Here is a 23,331-nt window from a genome sequence, read left to right as displayed (position 1 = left end):
TATGAACATCTCTTGGCTGCACTGTAAATGATCCCATAAAGGGGAACAAGCTAAGAAGGGACAGGCATCAAGCACAGGACCAACTCAAAATGAGCCCAAAGTTCTCAAAAATCCTGATTTTAGCTCATTACAAGTGATTAATTTCTTTGAAATATGTTTCAAAGAAACAGATGGTAGCTAATTACATTTATATTTCTAATTTGGAACAGCAAATAAGGAACAATATTTTTAAGTGTTTTCAGAGCTAAACTATATAAGAAATATTTCATATACCCTACACTTGAGCTCCAGGTGATGGCTTCATTGGGTTCATCTCTTGTTCTGTGCAGAAGAGAACAAACAGCAGGTCCTGTTCAGAACTAAAATAAAATAGCTGATAATGGATTACAGGCAAGGTAAATATTGCTGGTGATAAATAAGGTTTTGTTATAGCTACACTGCACTCAGAAGGGTTTTGTTATGGACAATGAGGAATAGAATATTTGCTCACAGGAAACAGAATGAATAGAAAATGTTCATTTCATTGTTTGCTGCCAACATCTGCTGTCACAACCGTGGGAAACTCTCCACTTGGATGTTGCCACTATCACCACTCAAACAGTGCCACTCTTATCATTATTAAGAAATCACCGAGATTACACTGTTGTTAAATTTGTGGGATGTGAGGACACAAACATTATTTTCATCACAACATAATTCACTGCAGCAATGCCTAAGCAGCACATTTCCCTTGGTTAACTGGTTCCTCAATCTGCTAATGACATCATGGATAGTTTCTGAAATAATCCCTAAAATAGAGCAATTTCCAGTTAACCACTGCACAAGATTTGCTTCAAGTCCTAGTACTAACATAATGATGTCCTTGAAAACAATTCTTCTAAAACTCATCACCATAGATTTCCCATTTCTATCTTTTGATTATTTTTAGTTTGAATTTGCCAATCAAAATCAAATTTACCAAACATATAACAATACAAATATATTCAGAATTTTTCCTAACTGCCAAATCTATAAACCCAAGTCAGATTTTGACCGGTTTGACGAAGTTTTGTATGGTACAATGCAATTCTTTTCCCATTCCTCCCTCCTACCATTTAAAGCCATTTTATACCCAAAACTGTTTTTTCATGTTTTTCCAGATGTCTAACACAGAACAGCTTTGACCTTCTCATTCACACACAAACCAATTGAACTGATTCTACACTTTATATATGTGGAAAAGATATTTAATTGTAAAATAGAAAAAGTAGGCCAGAGTACAGTTTTAAGGGTAATTCTTCCGTGTACAGTATAGATAAACCAGACGTTTTGCTTAAGTTTATATAAACAATTCCATAAAAGCAGTGAACATGGAACAACAAAGCAAAGCACAAAGAGTTTTATCTTACAAAAAACGGATCTGCACAGTAGTTCAAAATTTAATGTAACACAGCACTGAACAATCTTAAGGCAGCTCAGTCTAAGCACAGGACTAGAAGCCAGGAACTCCTGAGATCCATTCCCAGGTGACCACAGGTTCACGTGGTGGTAAGTCATTTAACTCCCTCATGTTGCACTTAAACCAGTTATAAAATTGAGACAATAACACTCACTTACCTGCCTCAGGCAGAGCAGTAAGGGTTCTTTAAAAGATTTTACAATGCTCTGAAGATGTAACGTGCCATATAAATTTTAAGCATAATAGATCACTGCACAGACACACACAAACACAGTATCACAGTGAGGAACAATGATGCTGGCTAGGAAGAGCATCAATACAACATAAAAAAAAAAATTACTCGTCCAATTGCGTAATTAAAATGCAAAAGTCCGTTAAAAAAAATGTATCACTGAAGTCATTTCAAGACTATTGGGGAAGAGAGACCAACAGGGATAGTCTAAAATAGCTACTATTTGTGTTCCAGTGGAGACATTCCTTTCTATTCATTACTGAACTTTAAAATGTTTGTACAGGAAAATCATAAGACACACAAAGTGAAGTTTCGACGCCTCCACTACCAAATTTTGCTTCTTAATATGTAAATTAAGATACTTTTTTGTTCTCCTTAATTACAAATTACATTCTTCCAAGAAATATACCATCCACAATAAAACTGGCTGCTAGCTTACTTCAAATGACCTATAGGCTAAACATTTTTCTCATAATTTTTCTCATCTTTGCTGAAAAATACCTATGCAAGATGTATGTGTAGAAATTATAAAAACATGCAGCATATGTACAAACTGAAAAGTTTAAAAAATATTAGCTTCATATACATGTAAATCTACTTGGATATATCTGAAATTAAATATAAAAATTTCACCACCTAAAATAAAAAAAAAACCCAAAAATGGTTTTCAGAGAATCTGAGACAACTACTTAAAGCTGTACAAAGATTTCCACCTGGAAATGTCTTATTCAGAGAAGTTGAGCTGTTATCATGTAGAAATAACTGTCAATTAATTTTGTCACATAATCAAATTTCAAATTGTCAGCTTAAATCAACATCACCCTTAAAACTGTTCTGTTTTTCAGAAGTTAGATTCATACTAAAATCAAAAATTTCACAAAAACATTGGCTTTTCATGTTTCTGGATCCCTTCAAAAAGATTTATCAACTCATTTTGAAACTGTAAAAAAACCAACTATTTACAGTATTTAATTTTAAATACTTTTCACAATTTCTAAATTCAGAGTTTTTATGTTACAAGAAATCAATCAGAGCTCACGGCTTAAGTCCAGTTATCAACTTGTAGCATCTTCTCTATCATGAAATCCCATGGCTGTACCTATATAGTGTACAGTTCAAGATTGTACTGCAGGTTTTTGAAAGTAACAGGCTTTGCAGTGTGTTCATTTTTTATTAAACAGCTTCTTTATTAGTCTGGAGGCGGTTCATTGCCTCTAACTTCTGCCGATAGGCCTCTGCTTCTTGTTCCTTCTTTAGAAGCTGCTGACGATATTTTTGTGCTTCTCTGTTTGCCTCATCCAGCTGTTTCTGAAGAGTTTCTCTTTCCTATTAGAAACAGAACCAGCAATATTTTGTCAAAGAAGTATCAAATACAAGCTAAAATGGCAAATACTTTTCCTTTACATGCAGATCAAGTGTTAGGGTATCATGGAGAAGCTGTTCAGTTCAGTTCTTACTCAGGCAAACCTGTGTGAATGCTGCTGTGCAAATTAGACCCCAATTATCAAGCAGCCAACTCCCCACACAGGGCTGTGGAGACACCAAACCCCAGTCTACTGAGCTGCAAAGGCACCATGCAAATCTTCACCAAAAAAGAGCTAAATGAAAAAAGCAGAAGTGTGGTGATTAAATACTAACAGAATATATGAACATTTCCCCAATCATTCAATCTAACAGGCTTGTCCCTAGCTGTTGTATATCTAATCAAACAGTAAAAATGACAAGCTGTTACCTATCAGCCATCTGTACTGCAGAGTGTCAGCTGCCCACTGACCAAAGCATAAACTTAACTGTTTCCAAACAGGGATTGATACTCTGCAATCCAGAGGTCTAACCACATCCCCAAGGACACTATCTTTATCAATTAACAGGCAATTAGCCAGATAAGCTTTTTTTCCTTTTAAAAGCAGCTAGTAAAGAAATCCTTAAGTCGCTGCAAAAATCCTGCATACAAGTTTGCTGAGGGTGGATATAAAATGGCTTCCAAGCAAAATGAGAGGGGAAATGCCACATCCTCTGAAGCTGCCTTAGGAACTGAGGAGAACGCATTTCCATCTCCAGTGATGTAGGTACTGACTGTCATTTTGTCTGATTTTCTCTAAGCCCAATTGAAAAAGCAATTTGCTTAGGAAATAGTTTTGTTTTGATCAAATATTCAATCAAATACCATTTCATTGAAGTGCATCATACTTTTATGAGTAAGGTAGTATTGGATTTAAAAAATCATTCTTTCCACTGTAGTTAAGTAGGAACAGTAAGGAACGTTGCCAGAGAAACAAGCCATCTCCCAGAGAAACAACTTATCAAAAAACCGAGGTCCAGTGAAAGCAAGTCCTCTTTTCACCATATTCCCAGCAGTTCAATATCACATTCCCATTTAATACCTCTAACAGTTGTCAGAAGTTTCAGCCCCCCACACTCAGATAACAGCATCCCTATTCTTCTTCACTCACATATTCTCATGGTAAGAAAAACAGAAAAATACTCTGCCTCGCTTCTGCTTGCTCCTGTTCTCAGTACTTGTCACAGTCACATGTCAGCTGAATGTGCTTAAATACAATGGCAGAGGTGGTCAGATCACTGCTAACAGCAAAACCAACAGGTGAAGGAGATGATATTAAAAGGTTATAAAGAGATTAGCTAGACATAGAACAAACTCCAGTAATTGCAACTTGATTTTCAAACGGGTTTTAAGAGTTGAAGGCAGCAGGCTAGGATTTGCTTCATTTGGAGTATATGCTGATAAAATGAGAGCTTATCTGATTTTGCCTACTTATTTGAAAAGGAAGTTCAGCTTCCATCTCTGAAAATTTGGATTCTGCTTTTAAGGCAACTTTAAGGATGGTCTGCTCATGTAGCAGCTAACATGGCAGATGCCAAATGAACAGCAGAGCCTACACCTCAGAGGATCTGAAACACACCAATGATCCTCCAGCATCAGCCCAGCCAAAAGTTCTGTCTGTAGTATGAGGGGACCAACAGCTTATGTAAAACTGCCTCATGAATTAGAGCCTTGGTGAGCAGATCTACAAGACAATCCCAGTGAATTAGTCAAAACATTGATCCTTCCACATGTGGAAAGCAGCCTTTCCTTTTTGAAGGCTGGGAGGTACTGAGCCGGACATTATCCCATGAATTGGTCCTATAAAAACCATAAAAAACCTAATACTGTCAAGAAACAAAGCTGCTCTATCTGCTGGCCTGCACAGAAATAGGAGCCATTGGTAGTTCACTGGCAAGAAGTCCTGTGGTGCATTACAAACAGCAAGGGGCTATCCCTGCTATGGAATGTGTGCAAACATTTGGGGATGGAATCACTGCTGTGGAGTGTGCATACTGCAAACATTTGGGGGTGGGGAGGTTCTTGAACAACATTTTAAGAGTATTTCCCACAGAAGAGAGAACTAAAGCTGCATACCCAAAAGTAGTACAGCACATTACAGAAAGGGTAAGAAAAAAATGGAAGAAAAAACCCAAACCTCCAAGGCATGGCCAGAAGAAAAAACCAGTATCTACCAGACAGACTAGCAATTCAAAGCACAGGGATTAGTCCAGCAGCTAACAGGTGTAGTTTTTAGACTGTCACAGTCCCAACAAACAGAATGAGTTAAGGAGATGAAGCCAACTATTGTTGGCTGTGTGGCTCGGCAGTGGAAAGAGCCCAATGCTTCTGGAGGAGCCACACATATCTACTGTGGACTCAATGGTCAAAACTGGCTCTCTAACTTTGGCATTTAGAAGTCTTTGACATCTAGAAGTCACCTTTGACATTTAGGGAGGAGGACTGTATCTCATCTACCAATTTAATCAAACCCAGAAAGTGTTCTTGGGACATTCTTCAGAACACAACCAGAAGTGTTCTAAAGATCTCGAGTCCTTTTATATCATCTACCCCAACAAAAATGAAATTAGAGGATGCTCAGTGCTCCAAAGAAATCTTCCATTTTACCAGGGAATTTTCTTCATACATGTAACTTTTCAGTGACAATAGGAATACCTATAACTAAAATAATCAACCATTCTTTTAAACAACACAAAGACACAGGATATGAATCAATTAATATAATTAGTTTACAATTATGATTATTTTTTAGTCTAATCAAATGATTGTCCTGGTTCTAATGCATGTCACCTTTCAAACATGGAACATGGGAGAAACAGTCAAATTAAAGAATGAAAATAAAGATCAATATATGTTAATGAATTATGCATGAAAATGAAAAACAGAGTATCTGTGTGACAGGGTTTTTTTGCTGCCATCCCATGTTTAAAATATCAAACTGCTTAGGAAAACTGCTGTCAATCTACAAAATGAGCTGAAATGTTTTAACTTAACAGACCCAGAATAGAAAATTTAAAAACACCACTACAGCTTTAGTTGTTCCACAATACTTTCACAGGAAAGTTTGTCACCTCACATGGATGAGAGGATTTTCAACTACAAAAGCTTTACAACTACAGTAAACTGTTCACACACTATGAACTTAAAACAGCTGAAAAAAGCCTTCAGCCTTCAATCAACCTTCATAATAAAATAATGAATTAGACTGAGGCAAAGAAAACAAACATTTTCTGTATTTCCACATTCTAAAATATTTTTTAAATACTTTAATGAGGGGAAGGGTCCCACATCAAATTTAAGTATCGACTACTGTCTGTGATGAAGAAATTTTAAGTGAACCAATTTTGTGTGCACTTCTTTAGTAGCAGTATACCCCTGTGAACCACCACAAGGCCTTCACACAGAGGCAGAGGTCTGCACGTGCATTTCCAGTTGTACAAGCAGAGACAAGAAAGTCATCAAAGCTTCCACTTAAAAGTAAAAGACCAAGTAACTCATGTAAATCTACTTCTTTCAATATTTGAGAAATATGTTCAACACATATAAATAAAACTGGTAATTCCCTTAAAAAGAATTATTGGTATTTTTATACCAATTATCTGTACTTAAGAACACATCAATTTATCCCTTAACCAATCTGGATTTTTTAAAAATTAATTTAACAGAATTACTAAAAAGCTTAAGGAAATGTAATTTCCTTTATGAATAATTCAGGCAGATTTTTAGAAGTGTGAACAAAAGAAATGCTTTTATTTTAACAGTCATACATTTTAAAAAATGCAGCAAGAAAATTTCAACTGTCAGGATAATCTGTAATGACCACAAAGCTGCAAAGGCCAAAAGTATTTGATGCAACAACTTAGGGACATGGAAAGTAAATGATGAGAGGTGGTAATTATTGTTATTAGACATGGATAACATATAGCACATACTGTACAACAAAAAGTATTCAATTAGGCACAATTTGATAATATGAACAGAAGTTGGAGAATACAACCTTGGATAAATGAAATATCATGGAGTTGACAAAATGAGAACTTACAGTCTAGTCAAAGCAGACAGCAATTTTCATAAACTTTTGACCAAAACTGGTCAGCACAGTTAGAAGTAACCGGAAAAGGAATGAGATGGTTGACCTTTTGTGGCTAGTATAAAAAAAGCTACAATTTTAAACTGAACCATTTGTCATATAAAAAGGAAAGAGCTCTCAACATTCTTAGGTCTTTTGCAGTATAGTTTTTAAAAAAACAGATGGTGCAAAGTTGTGTAATAACAAACTGCTTCAGAATTTAAAAAAAAGGTGGGGGACACCACACAGATAAAAATTAACAAACACAGAATCTTACTGCTTCACACTTCCATCAACAGTTATCTAGATACCATGAATGGAAAGGAAACATTGCTAAAATGATCTCACAATCAGAAGCATGTGGCTGTAACAGAAGGATGAGGGCACAGCGCTCTCATTCACTCCTAGCGGAAAGAGTCAAGTCACTCGATAACATATCAGCACCCAGTTTGAAAAGTCAGCTAGTGATCTTCAAGAAAAACAAAAAAAAAGTTCTCATATACCTAAACAAGTGTCAATTTTACATGCATGACCAGAGATCAAGCCAATAGCCCTCCTATTTTCTTTTTACAACAACTTTGTAAAAGATGAGTTTCAGTTACAGGAGAGACTGAACAAGTTGAACATTTCACACACTTCATTCTGTGGTGACACAGAAATTAACCTCCTGAACAATACAAAAACCATAACCAGATCTCAGTCCTGAACACTGTTCAACACAGATCATGTAATATACTCCTTACTTCTATTTCTGCAGACTCCACACGATTTTCAACAATCTCAATGCACTGTCTCTTCACTGGCGGTTCTTCACTTATTACAGTTTCTTCAGCAATGTCTGTTGCTGGAACTGTTAGCACTGAAAATGTATTTGTACATGTAAATACATTTATTTCCAACAATATTTGCACCACATAAAACTTGTATTTTTTAAGGAATTTTATTGACAGCAAAAATACAAATACTTTTGCTTGTGAAAACATATCTGTATAATAAAGTGCATAATAAGCTCAGTGAAAATCTACTAAAAACTTTAGTTGCTTGTATGCTACTTAAAAACTTTAAAATTCCTCATTATTAAAGCCTACAGTAATTAGCTCTGGAACAACACTGCCATTTTTCTGAGTAAACAGACATGGCAGAGAACTGCAGCAGAGTCACCAGCCTGTCAACTCTAACTTCTGTAGCAGACCATTTATATAATATTTCTTGAATAAATACTAAATACAAATCTTGCTTTTGTTTTAATACACATTAAGTAATCTAAAAATCCAGTAGTTATTAGCCACGAATAAGAAAATCGGGGTTCTCAGTAAAGTCATACTCCAATTCCTCACACAGCCATCTGACAAATAAATGTAACTGTCACCTCAGTTGCCATCTACAGCCACTCCCTCACAATGACAACAAGGTGTACTAGCTCAGGCAGCCTGTGAACCAAATCATTTGCCTCCTGTGTACAACTCCTCAAGCTTCACACTGGGAGTCCTCATGAAGAAACCAGAGAAGGGATCATTTGTATCTAAATAATGCCAGGGGATCTTTAAAAGAAACCACCCAAAGCATACACATCACAAAAAAGGACTTATCACACTAGCAGCTTCTACAAAGTACATATGGCCCAAAAAGAAAAGAAGTTGTGTCACTCTGGCTTCACTGGTTCTGCCAGTGCTGCTCTAAACTTCAGGCATGTAAGAGCTGACATTTGTCAGGTCAGTGTGCCAGTGTACTGACACTCCATGGAACTTGCAGAGGTTGCTTCATGCATCAGATTTCTAAATCCAAGCCTCACCTCCCCACAGTACTTCCAGCAATGCAACAGTGTAAGAATTAGGAAGGTTTTTGTTTTACTCCACCATCTAGTTTCTGTAACAAGTTTGCAAAAATCAAACTTACTGAAGGCAAAGCAATCTTAAATGTCCCATGTTTCCTCCACAGTTTAGTAACTCTTCTACTCTGTCTCCTAAAGCAGAGGCTCAGCTGACATGTTAACCCACTGAACAGCAGAGGCTTATGTCTGAGCCTTCTCTAATATAAGAATTCATAGATGTACACAAAATGGTCCAAGCTATTTGCACCTAAAAAGTCATTAATATTACTGTTATTATTACAGCTAAAACAGTTCCTCAAGCTGGAATCACACAAGTGTGCACTCACCTTGCTGCCCATCTGGCATGGTGACAATGATGGGCTGCCCTATGCCACTGGTTGGAATGGAATGCAGGTTGCCCAGTTGAATGCCATCTGTAACTATGGTAATAACCTGCTGCCCTCCAGAACTGACCACCTGCTGAATGGCCCCATCCACAGATTCTGCAGTCACAACTTCTTCTGTGGCCACAACTAGCAACAGATTAGTAAAGGAATTAAGTCAATTTATGAATGAAATTTTATGACTTCAAATGCATTTTGGTACAGCTAAAGAAATATTAATTCCATGGCTTTCATAACTTGACCCCCCCCCATAGTAATACACTTTACTATGTATTATATTTTAAATAGAGTCTTTTATCAGGCCAACATAAAGCACTCACATTTTGACATTTACATGCAACACCATCCTTGCTCAATACAATAATATTGATATACTCCACTCAAAATTGGGGTCAGTGTTAACAGGTCAGCAAGAACAGCAGCTGCTTTTAACAACACAATGAACTTCTGCATTGTACACAAGCTGGACTAAGTTATACTAATAGCAGAATGAAAAGAAATTAACTTGTAATACTACCTTGAACCAATGCCTTGCCACTGTATGTCAGGACCCAGCTTAGATTTCTCTATTAATATAATGCTCTTCAAGACTAAAGGACCCCTAGAGAATCTTAAGTTTTGTCTGTACTCCATGAGTACTTCAAACAACTTTATTTCTTATACAAAGTATGAAACAAAACTAAAGGAAAAATTCTGCAGAGCTGACACTTTTACACCTTCGAAGAAGAAAGACAAAGCTTAAGAAGTAAAATAAACCTTTTATGTATATAATTTTACAGGTAAAAGTGAAAAATTCCAGCTCAACAATTTCGAATTCATGATTCAATAATGAGTATAAAGCAGTGAACTCCCACAGTTCTGTATCACGTCTACAAATCAAGGCAGGACAAGGAAAGCCTGCATTCAGAGCTACAGCACATAGCCCAGCTTGCACTGTATGCTGCAAATGGGGTGCTGTGCTACCATCCAACAAGATGCTGAGACAAAGAGCAAAACCAGTGGTACCACAATCAGGGAAACTCAAGAACACTAGCTCTGTATTTTATTTTCAATTTGTCATGGTAAAAGCAAAGCCTTTGATTTAAATAACAGACATTAGAATGTTCTCTATCTGCAGAGATGAAATTAAAACCCTATAGACTGTGTTGTGATGTTCAAGATGACAGAAGGTAGATAAAACTCTGAAGCTTTCATCTTTTAAGTTAATTACAATGTAACATACACAGAAAAATCACTCTGTAATTGAAATAATGATTGCAGACATTGTCTTCTGAAGATCTTTATGTTTAGAGATTACTGTCCTATAACACTGCTTAAATATTCACAGAGTGTTTATTCAGGAAACCAAAACAGCAACTCCCACATGAGTAAGTGGTGGGTTATTGAACTTGATTTGGTTTCCAAGTACAGGCTCAGCAGTAAGAAAGGCCACTGTCACAAAAAAGTCTCAATTGGAAGTGCCAATACTGGGTGCTGTGGCAAACAGCTCTGATCTTTCAATGTCAAACTCAGTGTTGGGTTTTAGTTCTGGAAGGAAACATGGCTAGAATTTCTTCAAATCTTGAAAGAAAAGGGAAGATTTTGTCTAAAAAGAAGCTATTCTATATAAAAAGAAAAAATAGCCCCAAAAATATGGTCATTATTCCTTCCTTGCTCTCCTTCCTTATCTATACCCATAGAATCATTATTTACTGCACTACTTCACGAGCTGACAGAAACTTGAAGTTGTGTACATTAAATTTATTAAATTAGTTTAAATGACTTAGCTTTCTAACCTGGTGTTTCTGAAGAATTAGACAGTGGAGCTGATGCTTCTGCCAAAGCTGCCAACGTAGCTAATACTGATGTTGATGAATTTCCAAACTGTACAGCAGACACTCCTGTTTCATCTAGAAGGATGAAAAAAAAATTAGCTGATAAATTTAAAACCAGCAAAGTCCCTTTTTCTATTTTTATTGCACTGAAACTTCTAGCACACACTCCATTTTCAGCAGCATTCTGCTGAACCAAAGTGCTATTCTGAAGTGAGGTTTGTTAAGCAAATAGAATTTCTGATAATTTATGCCTGTGAAGATCATTGTTTTAGGTATGTACATATTTACAACACACAAAAACCACTGACGAGGAATATGGTAACTCTTCTTACCACTGTTTTTCCTCACACCTTTCCACTAAATGGTGAGAATCAGTGAAAGTATAAAATCCCACAGCTATCCTTTAGGCACCTAAATAGCTGTTCTAGTGGATGGATGTGCAGAAGATACCAGACCTGTTAGGTTGACCACCCCTCCAGGCCCGATGATGAACTGCGGCGTGGCTGCGTGTATCGTCACCGTGTCCGGACTCTCGGGGTTCGTATTGATTTGGTTCTGCATTGCAATCTGGGACACAAAGGGAACAACATCATCCCCACTGCAGCTACAAAGGAGCTGCTGGCTTGTGTAAGAGCTACACTTCTTGCATGCTTCACACAAACAAGGAGGAGCTCCCTCACTGCACTCATGCAATACACATACATCGTGTCCTATCTCCAAGTACATAAGAAACTTTTTTTATTGAAATCTAAAGACAGAAAATCTGTTAGAGTGAAAGAGTTTAACAACACACCACTACTTCTCCCTACCAGTTATGTAAACAATGAGGACAAGGCTCTCTTGCAGATATGCAAGCTCACTAATCTAAAAGAGAAGTCTGAAGAACCAAGACTGCTGGGGCAGATACATGTCATGGAAAGTGACTCTGACAGCTTTGCAATTGCCACGAAATGGACGTGGCAGTCTTTGTGTCTATGAATTATCACTAACTTCTGTTTACTCCACCCTTTCTGCAATCAGGAGGAGGCTAAAGGAACACACCAGAAGTTCAGACATTTAAAGACGTAGGGAGGCTACAGATTTATACACTGGCCTAATTCATACAGTGGATATTTTTCATTTGCTTTGCATTCTTTCTTTCTCAGTAAGATTTATCACTTACTTTGCTTTTAACAACACTGTTGAACAAGGAGCACACATTTCCATGGAATTATCTATTAAAATCAATTCTCCAACAATTCAATCTTAGCTTTTCTAATTCTGGAAAAACTGACATCTCTTCTGTCCTGTCTGAACTCCAACTAGGAAATCAATATCCATATATGAAGCTAACTGAATATTAGGGGATAGTCAGAATATACTGTCAGAGAATGGAGTTTTTACACCTCAACTTTAAGGAGTCCACCTACCTCTGTGTATTACATCACTCATACTTAAGAAAATAAAGAATACTTATCCTTGACTTTGTAGGTGGTGAAAATGGTCTTTGACCAAGTTATGTTTACCAACATTAATCTCATTTCATGTAATGAACTAGACTGGAGTGTGGCATTATCAATATATGGTGTCACAGCTGCTGCTGCTACAGTAAAAGCTGAGTTTATGACATGGGTAATCAAGTACTTTGCTGCAAGTTCTCTTAACATGAGGAATTAAAAGTTACCTGTAATATTTCTGCAATGTCTTCATTTCCATTGTCTACTGCAATATCTAATGCCGTTTTGCAAAATTTACTCTGAGCATGAACATCTGCTCCATACTTTATCAAGAGTTCTACAACTTCTTGGTGGTGATGTTCAGTAGCCCAGTGAAGTGCAGTCATTTTGAGCATGTCCTTGGCATTGACATCAGCACCATGCTACAAACAAGATCATTGCATAAATTATGTCATTACAAATATCTCAATTAAATAATGCTGGTCACAGAATGAAGCCCTAAATTGTTTTTCTCCATGAGGAATGCCCTGCTACCTTACAATTACATATTTTTTAAAAGTAATCCAATCTATCTACCAAATACATTATTTATCTCAAAAGCATTACAGATTCTCTAAAGTACATATTACTTGTAAAATCTATTACTAAACACAATATCAAATTAGGGAGTATTCTTATTTTGAAACAGCAGTAAATAATTCACCTGAAATCATGATGATTTTAATGTAAAATAAATTACAGTTCAATTGGAAAACAAAGTTCTCAATGCACACAGTTTAACTATTCATGTAATTTGAATGCTGGTTTCATGGCTAAAAGCAAATTGCAAATATCTGATCATAAACCATTGCAATAACCCCACTTCAGACCTGTTTCAGCAGTTTGTACCTTAAGTAAGACTTCAACTATGCTGGCATGGCCTTCTGATGCTGCCATATGTAATGGAGTTCTGTCCACTTTGGTTCTGGCATCCCGACTCACACCTGCCCGCAGCAACACCTCTGTGGTGGAGTAATGTCCATACTGTGCTGCTAGATGAAGTGGAGATGTTCCCAGCTGTAATGAACACAAACCAGCTCTAACAGATGGCAAAACAAAGCATTTCTTCTTACTCTGAAGATACCAAACACAGGTGTCAAGCTGCCATTTCAAAACCATTTTCCCTTGTAGTCTCAAGAGAAGATGTTGAGGATTTTACAGATTATGAATGGCGGATGGAAGTTTGTTGTTGCTTTCTTTTTACTCTTTTACTGCCTTTTTGTAACATTTCAAGGGGTCTAACCCCATTTTTAGTGTTGGTCAACAGGGACCTTTGGAAGTCAATTAAGTCCAACCTCCTGCTCAAAACAGAGTTAATTTGGAAGTGAGGTCACTAAGCAGATTAAGGCTCTTAAGAGCTTGTAAACACCCTAGGAATTTTGGGTACCTGACCTCTCTCTACAACCTATTCAAAAATCAGCACACCCAAAAGACAACCCAGTACCCCTATGTCAGGGAACTCTCAGCTGCACATATTAGGTAGTTAGGACTGTTTTCATAATTCAGACCTCTTACTACACTAAGTGCATAAACACAGTAATGAGGAGGATGATTGCTGCTTTTTCTCATTAACCATTCCAAAGTTCATCTTGAAAGTCACCACAATGAGCTCATTCACAGTCTGTTACTAAAATCAGTAGGAGTTCATATGAAGAAACAGACATGTTTAATTTTGAATTAGACATTAGATGATGTGAATGCAGAATTCCGAGAAAAACTGTTATATAAATGCTGAATTGTAAGAATAGTATTTCTTTCTTCAGGTGAGAAAAGTAAGATTTACTTTCTCCACTGTAAAAGTTGTCATTACCCAGTCTGTGGTGAAAGGTGCTCCATTTGCCATCAAAATGCGAACTTCATCATCTTGACCTGCTCGTGCAGCTTCTAAAAGTTTCTTTCCCAAATCTACTAGTGACATCTAGTGAAGAACATAAAGGAATATAAAGACAAAATAATAACATTAACATTATTTTAAATACATACAAGTTGCCTTTTTTTAAAATTATTATTTCTGTACTACTCTGAAAAGTTCAGAAACTGGACTTGGTATTTTAGCCATGAGAACAAGCTTTATTGATTGCAATAAGCACTTTGATTTTAGAATTACTTTTGCCAGCCAAACAGAACTGATATTAGTCTGAAGATTTCAGTATGACAATGATGTAACCACTGCAGCTGTAAAGTTAAACAAAATTTAAACTGAACTGGATGAACATTTCTCATATAGAAGGCGGTTTCAAAGCTCTCACCTGATACTGCAACCTTGTGCAGCTTGGCCCAGCTTTCACACAGTTCTACATCTTGGCTGCTGTGTCATGCACCCAAAGGCACTAAATCCACTTATCCAAAATGCCTACATGTATTTAGGGGGTACCACTATGTAAATGCACTGAGATAGGTATGAAACACAGCACCTTTCTGACATCTTGTCCATCACTATTTCTGTTCACCCTAAAATATAATTTCTGTATACAGTCAGATGCAGAGGAAGGGACAACAGCTGTCTCTTTCCCATAAAGGAAAAAAGCAAAAGAGAAAATCTAGGAAAGATCCTAAGAAATGGAGTAAGAAATAATCTGTTACACTTGTTAAAAAGAGACACCAGAAGTAATAATACCAAACATAAGGCAAGAGCTGGCACTTGGCAAGTGCAGCAGTGAAATGAAGCAATAGAGCACTCCCTTTAAATGGCTTTTTTTTCCCCAGTAGGGATTGCAAGTTAAGGAGGAAAAGCAGGCTCACAGACAGACATCCTTTTTCTGGTGGTCTAATACCACCACATCAAGGCCCTCAGAAGCAAAGGCAAGCTGGGAGTTACTGAGGTTACAGCTTGCTCAGAAAGTCAACTATCCATTTTCCATTTATTTTTGGTTTAAACAGCAGTGGAGCAAAGGAACTAATAAAATCCCATTTTGGAATTGCTGAATAATTAAGGCTGAAGGAGACCTGTCAAGATCACATAGTTCAATATCCCAGCCAGAGCCGGCCCAGGGCTCAGTCCTGTTGAGTTCTGAATGTCTCTCTATGGATGAACATCCTACCACTTCAGCCTCATTCCAGTGTCCAACAACCCCCATGGAGGAGCTGCCTTCAGTGTATATCCACCTTCCTCCACTAACCAAAAAGACACTCATGATAACAAGTTACACTTCATGTCTGTTAAACTGAATTGAATTAGTCTGTACATTTAGCAGCCCATGCAGAACCCACTGCCCACATTTATACACTACTGAAATGAACTGCAAAGCTGTTACCCTGTGCAGCAAAACTCAAGCCACCCCTCAAAAAAAAAATCAATTATGGTGACTTGCAAAATACCAGTCTCAGTCCCAGGAGATGTTAGGGACAAACTTCAGATCAACACCTTTTCAGAGGCTCCCTGAACTCCTGTGGAGCACAGCCAATGAAAGCACACCAGTTCTCTTTTCAACACAAGACTAAATAGCTTTATACTACACTTGATAAAAAATGTTCTAATCAAGGAAAAAACCATTTCATTACTACATATTCCTTCCATTGACCAACACTCTCTTGGTAGATAGAAGGTGTTTGTATTTTAAACAAACACAAAGCATCACACAGGTTGGTACATGCCTCTCAATGTAGAGTTTTTACTTCAGTTAAAAGAGAAATGAATCAAGTTTCAGTTCTCATGGGGTACTTGAAGTGTGCTTGGGCCATCTAGTGGAAAAAAGAAAAAAACTCACAAAATTCCACTGTTCAACTAAAATAATAAAAATCCCATTACCATGTCACTGATGCACTAACAGCAGCCAACAAAGAGGCATTTCCAACAAAACTCATGCACGTTTATTTACTTTTAAGCAACGAATACTAGCACTCACAAAATTCCTGAAGAGTTGTCAACCCAAGGCTGATTTCCACTTGGCAGCCCATCCCAAGGACTGGCACTGTAAGAAACCCCCCAGTGACAACAACACATACAACCTCCCCTACACTCACCCACAGTCCTGGACAGAGTGAGAAGGGTCTGCAGAGCCCCAGCCTCCCATCCCACAAAACCCTTCCAGCTGCTCTCTCAAGATGGCTCAGCAACTCTACAATAGTGCAGTGACACTACCACAAGCAAGATACAACAATACATTTAAAATTGAAATGAGATTGCTATTTCAAAGAGCAGTCTGCTGCTACTCCACAGTGCTAAAATCAACTCTGCTGAACAGTGTTTGAGGGTTCTCTTCACTGTGTCATTTCCATCAAGCTCTGCTAGCATGACAGCTGTGTAACACTTTGCATGAGGACTTTTTTGGAGAATAAAAGCATCACTGGCTCTGAAATAAAGACTTGAGACTGTTGGAGTTACTCTTATGGCAATGTGATAATGTTTTATGTTTTCAGGCTTCTAAGAGCTCCTACACAAATGTGTGGAGAGGGTTTTGTCTACAAGTGAGTAAATAGGGAAGAGCTTCTGCTGGGTTTAGACTTCTCTGATTCAATCAGCTCCTGAACTTCCACATTACTGCAATGTATTCTGCACGGTCTCATTAGCCAGATGCCACAATTAGCTGGTAATTAAAAATAACATCAAATTATTATTGCTATTTTACTTATGTTCAAAGGAAAATTATACTACTTCTTTGCATCCATCTTAGATTCAGGTTTTTATACCCTCAATAAAGATGACACTGTTACCAGAAGGGTGTAGAATAGCACTCAACAGGAGTTTAGGTGGAACTGTGTGTGAAACAGGCTCTGTGGGAAGCAAGTGGAGCTAAAACCTGGCAGCTTGGGATGCCTGGCTACCACACCAGAGTCTACAGACAACAGAGCAGCAGAGACTGCAGCCCAAATTAAAATCGAGTTTGGCTCAGCATCTCTCAGGGTGGTGTCCTGCCCCCCAGAGCCCAGGCCTGCTCCTCTTCTACCACTGCAGTGCTGAGCATCAGCTGGTCAAGATCAACAGGCCCACACCAGCTGCTGCAGAACATCTGGCAGCATGGAGATCTCCCAGCCCAGTGCACCCCTGAAAGGGACACCCTTCCTCTGGAGGAGCATGGACTGCAGCAGTGCAGCTTATCACAGGTACCTGAATCAACACAGAGTGTCTCTGATAAGGGTTTGAAATCACCAAGTTCCATTAAAGGCTCATTAAACACTTTTCTCTGCTCAAGTGACAGATGGCAGAATTGCACTGAGAAGATGGCTGGAGACCCATCATCTCTCACATCCATTATATCTGGAAAAATAACACCCTTTGAGAATGTCCTTTTCTCCCCACTACTGAAGAAAAAACCAATTTAACTGCTTCCCCAGATCTGACCTTCAAAAATGCTACTACCCTACTAATTTCAACATCTCACACTATTGCTAGAAATTCAGAATGGCCATTTCTAGCTAATCTTATGTGCCTGTCCATACCAAGGTCAATAAAATTTTGAAGTTCAGCATAGAGTAGTTAGAATCTCATTAACACTCTGATATCACTTTAATGTATATTATCAATTACCAGTGATTATAGCAACTTACAAACTCAAAAAGTTCCCGTCTGTTTCCTACATGAATCAAACATCTTTTGACAATGATTTCACAACCAATACTTCAAATATTGATTTCGATATCATAGACTATCCACACTGCTATCATGATAGTGAAAATTACACTAATATGTTAATTGCAGTCAGCTTCAATTCCAGTATTTTCTGCTTTCCTCTGACTGTTGTATTTGTAATTAAATTCTCTCTAGTTTGCTTGAACAGCAACATGACCTTCATGTCAGACATGCATCAGATGAAAAATACCTGATCTCAGAAAAGCAAACATTGTTGAATAGCTTAGTGGCAAAGACAGCCAGGCCTGTCAGTAATGCAGGTCTGCCCTCCTATTAGGCTCACACATTAACTTAAGCACCAATCAGCAATGAACTCAAATAACTCAAATAAAAAAAAGACTTCTACATCTTTTTTTGCATAGGAGAGCACAGATTTGGCCATGATCTGTAACATCTAAAGAGTGTTATGCAACAAGGGTGAACCATTGGCACCAAGATTTGGATTGGCACTGCCAACAACCTACAGTTTTCACAAATAAATTTGGCACTAGATACCAAAAAGGTTAATTTGCAGCAGCTGTGATTGATATGAAGAATCCAAGGGCTTGTGGTGCAGCCTTTGAACTGTACCACAGCCTTAGGAGAATGTCTCAGGTTGATTAAGATTGAAAATACCATCAAATCAAAATCATCCACCTCCTACCAAGAACATCCATTTTATCATGAGGAATCTTCCTCGACAGTTTCTGTCTGGCACACAGCCTTAAAAAAATCCAACTAGAAAACAAAGTGTTTTCAGCAAAAAAAGTAGGTCATGAAAAAGTCTCTATTTAGAGTATGCTGATCTGCCACATATACTCTTAACCTTACTTACATGGCACAGTTATGTTCCCTTGCAAATACTTGTATGCATACAAAACTCAGCTAACTGCACAATCTTACTAATAATTCAGAAGTAACGAGTAACTTAAAATAGGCTGAAGAACTACAGAGTATGCATTCACAACTCTGAGCACATTTAATGCTACTATGAAGCATTCGCCGTTAAATCAAAGCCACCTTAGCACGCAGGTCAAAGGAAAATACACAAATGCCTTGAGAACTACCACAGACGACTTCCTACAGGGGATTTCACCGACGTGCCACCAGCGTCCCACCAACGGAAACTACTTCGACTATTTGGGGAAATCAGAACAAAAAAACGACAATCCGCACTAACACATCGTATCCCACTGTTATGCTCCCACGGTACGCTTTATTGAGAGTCCAAAGCAAGAGTTACAGACTCCGGGCGAGGGGCACTGCGGAGGGGAAGCCGCTCCCTTCCCGCCCGAGCCGCCTCTCCCCAGGGCACCTTTGGCGCCAAGCTCGCGCACGCAGCCCCGCCGCCTCAGGAGCCCGGGCCGCGGCCCCGCCGCCCCCCCCGGCCCACGCGGGGCTCGGGACCGTGCCCACGCGGCCCGCACCGCGCTGCCCGCCGGAGAAACCCGCGGGACGAGCCCGGCCCCGCTCTGCCCCGCAGCTCCCGGGTCCCTCGCCGGGCGCGTCGCGCTCGCCCGCGCCCCGCGGGCCGCCCAGGCCGCCGCCAGGGCCCAGCGCGCCGCCCGCGCCCCCCGCGCGGCGGGGTCCCCGGAAGGCCGGCCGGCCGCCCGCTCTCCCCGACAGGAAATCCTGGCTGGGCTGGGCGCTGCGGAGGGAGCCGCGGCGCCGGGTTCCGGGGGAAGTGGAATTATTTTTTACCAGCGAAGAGATCAACTTCCACATCCGGTAACAGGGCCCTATACAAAGGCGCAGACTGACCTGGAAAAGCTTGGCCGGCCCGGGGGGGGTGAGGGAGAGACGGGGCGCGGGGACGGGCCCTTACCGTGCTGCCGGCCCGGCCGCCACCGCCGCCGCCGCACCGACCCGGGGCTCCGCAGGCCGAGAGCCCCACACGAGAGTCCGCGCCGCGCCCGGCGGAGGGACACGGCGGGCGGAGGGGAGTGGCGCGGCTCCGCGCGGCTCTGCCCCGCCGCGGGCGCGCGGGCGGGCGCGAGGCGGCGCGGGGCGCCCCGGGCGGGCCCGGAGGGGCGCCCGGCACTTACCATGGGCGCGGGAATTACCTTATTAACACAGACATCGAGGGAAAAGGGGCGCGCGGAGGGATACGGCCTCACCGCCGCGCAGCGCGCATGCGCGCCGCCGCGGGGAAAGGCGGGGAAGCGCGGGCTGGAGGGGCCCCGCCATGTTCCGTTCCGCTGCCCGCCCGGCGGGGGCAGGGCCGGCCCCGCGCTCTCGGCGGGCCCGGGTGGCCTCCCTAGAGGCAGCTTATGGAATAAGGACAGGGGTCGCTGTCCCGGGTTACTCTGTGGCGCAGGATGGTGGAGCTTGCGTTTCCCGCCTCGTGGCTGCTGGAGCTCTTCTTGTGCTCCCAGGCGAGGGTACAATCTCTGAGCATGGACTTGCCTGCCTTGCCTGTGTGAGGCAGAGCTGTGGAGATAATCACGGAATCAAGTCTGTTGGAGAAGGCCTCAGAGATCATGAGTCCAACGTGTGACCCAACATCACTGTGTCAGCTTAGAGCCACGGCACTGAGTGCCAGGTCCAGTCTTTCCTTCAACACCCCCAGGGACAGTGACTCCATCACATTCCTAGGCAGCCCGTTCCAATGTCTAATCAACCTGTCTGTGGAGAAATTCCTAGTGTCCAACCTAAACCTTCCCTGGTGGAACTCCAAACTCTATCCTCCTGTTTTTGTGATGGCTACCTGAGAGAGACCAACTCCCTCCCACATGGCCACAGCGTCCAAGATGGGAGTTGTAGAGAGCATAAAGTCACCCCTGAGCCTCCTCCAGACTGAACTCCCAGCTCCCTCAGCTGCTCCTCACTGAATTTGTGTCCCAGGTCCCTAACCAGCTTCATTGCCTTTCTCTGGACCTGCTCCAGCCCCCAAATGTCCTTAAATTAAGAGTCTAAGAATTGGATTCAGTATTCAAGGTGTGGCCTCACCAGTTGCAAATACAGAGGAGGCTCCACTTTGGGATCATAGAAATAGGACTTGATAGGATGACAGCTCCAAACTAGCCTTTGGTTGTTGCTGCTCTTTGAGATGGCTCTGGCCCTCAGTCCCAGGCTCATACTGAACCTGACAGCTCAGGCCCCGAAACAAAACATTTCTCTCCCAGTTTTGCTTCAACAATGCAAAATGGCTGTGCTCACATTCTCCCCAAAGCTGTTCCAAGTCATACATCTGCTACTGTGAAGCATGGATCTCAGAATCATCATCCTTCAGGAAAACATACCAACGACAAAATTCCAGCCTGTTATTTTGGAGATTATAATACCCACTAGATTATTAGAGGAATACCTGTTATAATGCTGTTTACAGAGCCATTATTATTTGCCTTTGACCCACCTAATGCAGCTTTGTACAAAATACAAATAACATCATTCCAAGCAGTAACCATTTCTTCCTGTCACCTGTGGACTGGTTTTTCTGGGCGTGCTCAGCCAGAAGGCGGCACTAGAGAACAAATCCAAGCACCTCGGGGCTGCCACTGGTCACCCAGGGCATGGAACCCTTGAATCCAACCTTCAGCACACTTCGCTTTCGTTGCTGACAAGCGTCTGTGTCTCTCAACAAGGATTTAGGGTGTCATGTTATGCCTTTCATTTACGCAGTAGTGGTAGACACAGAAAACGTTACAATGTCCTCACAGGCGTGTGCCAGTAAAACAGGAAGACTGTGGTGTTAGCAGCAGTGCTACAGCAAAGCCAAGCTTTCCATATTAATGACAATCTCTCATGGAGGTGAACAATGCAGTCTACATTAAGTCCATTAGTACTGTGTATCAGTTCATTATTATGATCCCAAAATAATCATGTCTAGGTTTTTAAGGCATTCACCAAAACTCCATTGTAAGAGAGAGACATTGGATGTCTGATATAGGCAGTCAGAACATCTTTCACATCTGTAAAGCATGGTTTCTATTTTACCCTGCTTTAGAAAATGTAAATGTTTTTTAGCTAAAAATCTAATGCATTCTACTAAAAAGCACACCAATTTCTACTAAAATTATTTTCTTTATTTATTTAATACTGCTACACAAGAACATACGTGCTGATAGGGAAATGTGTTCTAACCTGAGGCAACCACAGCATAACTTAATCAACATTATTAGCATGTTTTAACAAGCTCTGGAGTGGGGTAAAGCTAATTGCATAGGCAACTCCTCCCCAAACACTTTTCTATATATGGCTGGGGTGTGCCCATACAAGTAAAACCAAAGATTGTATCATGCAATTTTTTCATATAAGAGAAACAATAAAAGGGTTCTCTGAGTCCAGTTTGGACAGCAGTGAGTATGAGAGTCAACATGAATTTGTACACATCCCAAGCTCTGGCATCAGTGGACTCACCCCTTCCATCTTGTCATAACTTTTTGGCATCACTCACCCAGGCTAAAACACATAGAGCAGGTCTGAAAAAGGCACTTACAAGAGCATGGTGTTATTGTTACTCAGTTCAGCTTAGAGCTATTGGAATCTATTGACTTACTTTGGTATTCACCTTTCTGCACAATAAAGGAGACATATCACTGTTCTCATTGCTCCCAGAACCTTTCAAATGCCTGATCACTCACACACCCTGCAAAGATTAATTGTCTGCGCCTTTCATGTGGCCAGTACCAACCAACGTTACTGTGCTAGGGGCTGTGATACAATTCAACTTCCTGGGCAAGGGATCAGAAGTATTTGGGAAGGCTACATGAAGACAGGCATCTCCATGTTTTCTAAACTTCCCTGTTTAGGCTCCAAGACCTCCCTGTTTTCTAAAGTCACTGATGGAAACTGCTCCAGCTCACAAGACACTTCCATTGGCAAAACTGAGTACCAGGTTGAAATGTAGTTGTTGAATCCCCTCACCCTCCAACAGTTAGGGGACAGGTCAGGATTGTGGCAGCACAGAGCATCTCCTCCATTTGTGTAAGGTCTCCACGGCAGGACCAGCGTCTCCCCTTTTCCCAGCACGACTGTACCAGCACATCCACACGTACCTGCCATCCCTGAGACACGATGCTTGTAGTAACACAAGGTGCACAGAAAACACTGCCATCAGCAGAAAACTTGGAGTGTCCCCTAGCAATCCAGTTTTCTCTAAACTAAAAATAGGATATTTTTATAAAGCGAGGTGTCTCGCATTCCTACACCAGATTACACAGTGCAGTGACAGTTTAACACCCCATACAAACGCTGGCA

At 40.5% G+C, this 23,331-nt stretch overlaps 1 protein-coding gene across 2 annotated transcripts; it reads right to left on the bottom strand.

The window, feature by feature from the left end:
* Window positions 1–1,220: 1,220 nt before the first annotated feature.
* GABPB1 (GA binding protein transcription factor subunit beta 1) lies at window positions 1,221–20,211 on the bottom strand. Of its 2 annotated transcripts, none has more exons than XM_058811292.1 (9): window positions 20,196–20,211; window positions 14,395–14,502; window positions 13,434–13,601; window positions 12,773–12,967; window positions 11,565–11,676; window positions 11,071–11,184; window positions 9,239–9,424; window positions 7,825–7,940; window positions 1,221–2,996 (listed from the first exon to the last, which is right to left on the bottom strand). In XM_058811292.1, the coding sequence occupies exons 2-9, from the start codon at window positions 14,500–14,502 to the stop codon at window positions 2,844–2,846; spliced, it is 1,152 nt and encodes a 383-aa protein (XP_058667275.1). In that variant the 5' UTR covers window positions 20,196–20,211; the 3' UTR covers window positions 1,221–2,843. The 2 variants fall into 2 exon arrangements, with proteins under 2 accessions (XP_058667275.1, XP_058667274.1); XM_058811291.1 differs by lacking the exon at window positions 20,196–20,211 and adding an exon at window positions 19,958–20,121.
* Window positions 20,212–23,331: the final 3,120 nt, after the last annotated feature.

The sequence above is a fragment of the Ammospiza caudacuta genome, chromosome 10 (assembly GCF_027887145.1).
Source record: "Ammospiza caudacuta isolate bAmmCau1 chromosome 10, bAmmCau1.pri, whole genome shotgun sequence".
Classification (NCBI taxonomy): domain Eukaryota; kingdom Metazoa; phylum Chordata; class Aves; order Passeriformes; family Passerellidae; genus Ammospiza; species Ammospiza caudacuta.
This window is presented reverse-complemented; position numbering and strand designations above follow the sequence as displayed.

What these genes read in the sequence shown, in the direction of transcription:
- GABPB1 (XM_058811292.1), bottom strand. Translation starts at nt 14,502, where the DNA reads ATGTCACTAGTAGATTTGGGAAAGAAACTTTTAGAAGCTGCACGAGCA. An exon ending in ACATTGCAGAAATATTACAG is followed by an intron (nt 11,677 to 12,772) that starts GTAACTTTTAAT and finishes TTTGTGTCCCAG; the next exon opens with ATTGCAATGCAGAACCAAAT. An exon ending in CATGCCAGATGGGCAGCAAG is followed by an intron (nt 7,941 to 9,238) that starts GTGAGTGCACAC and finishes ATACATTTTCAG; the next exon opens with TGCTAACAGTTCCAGCAACA.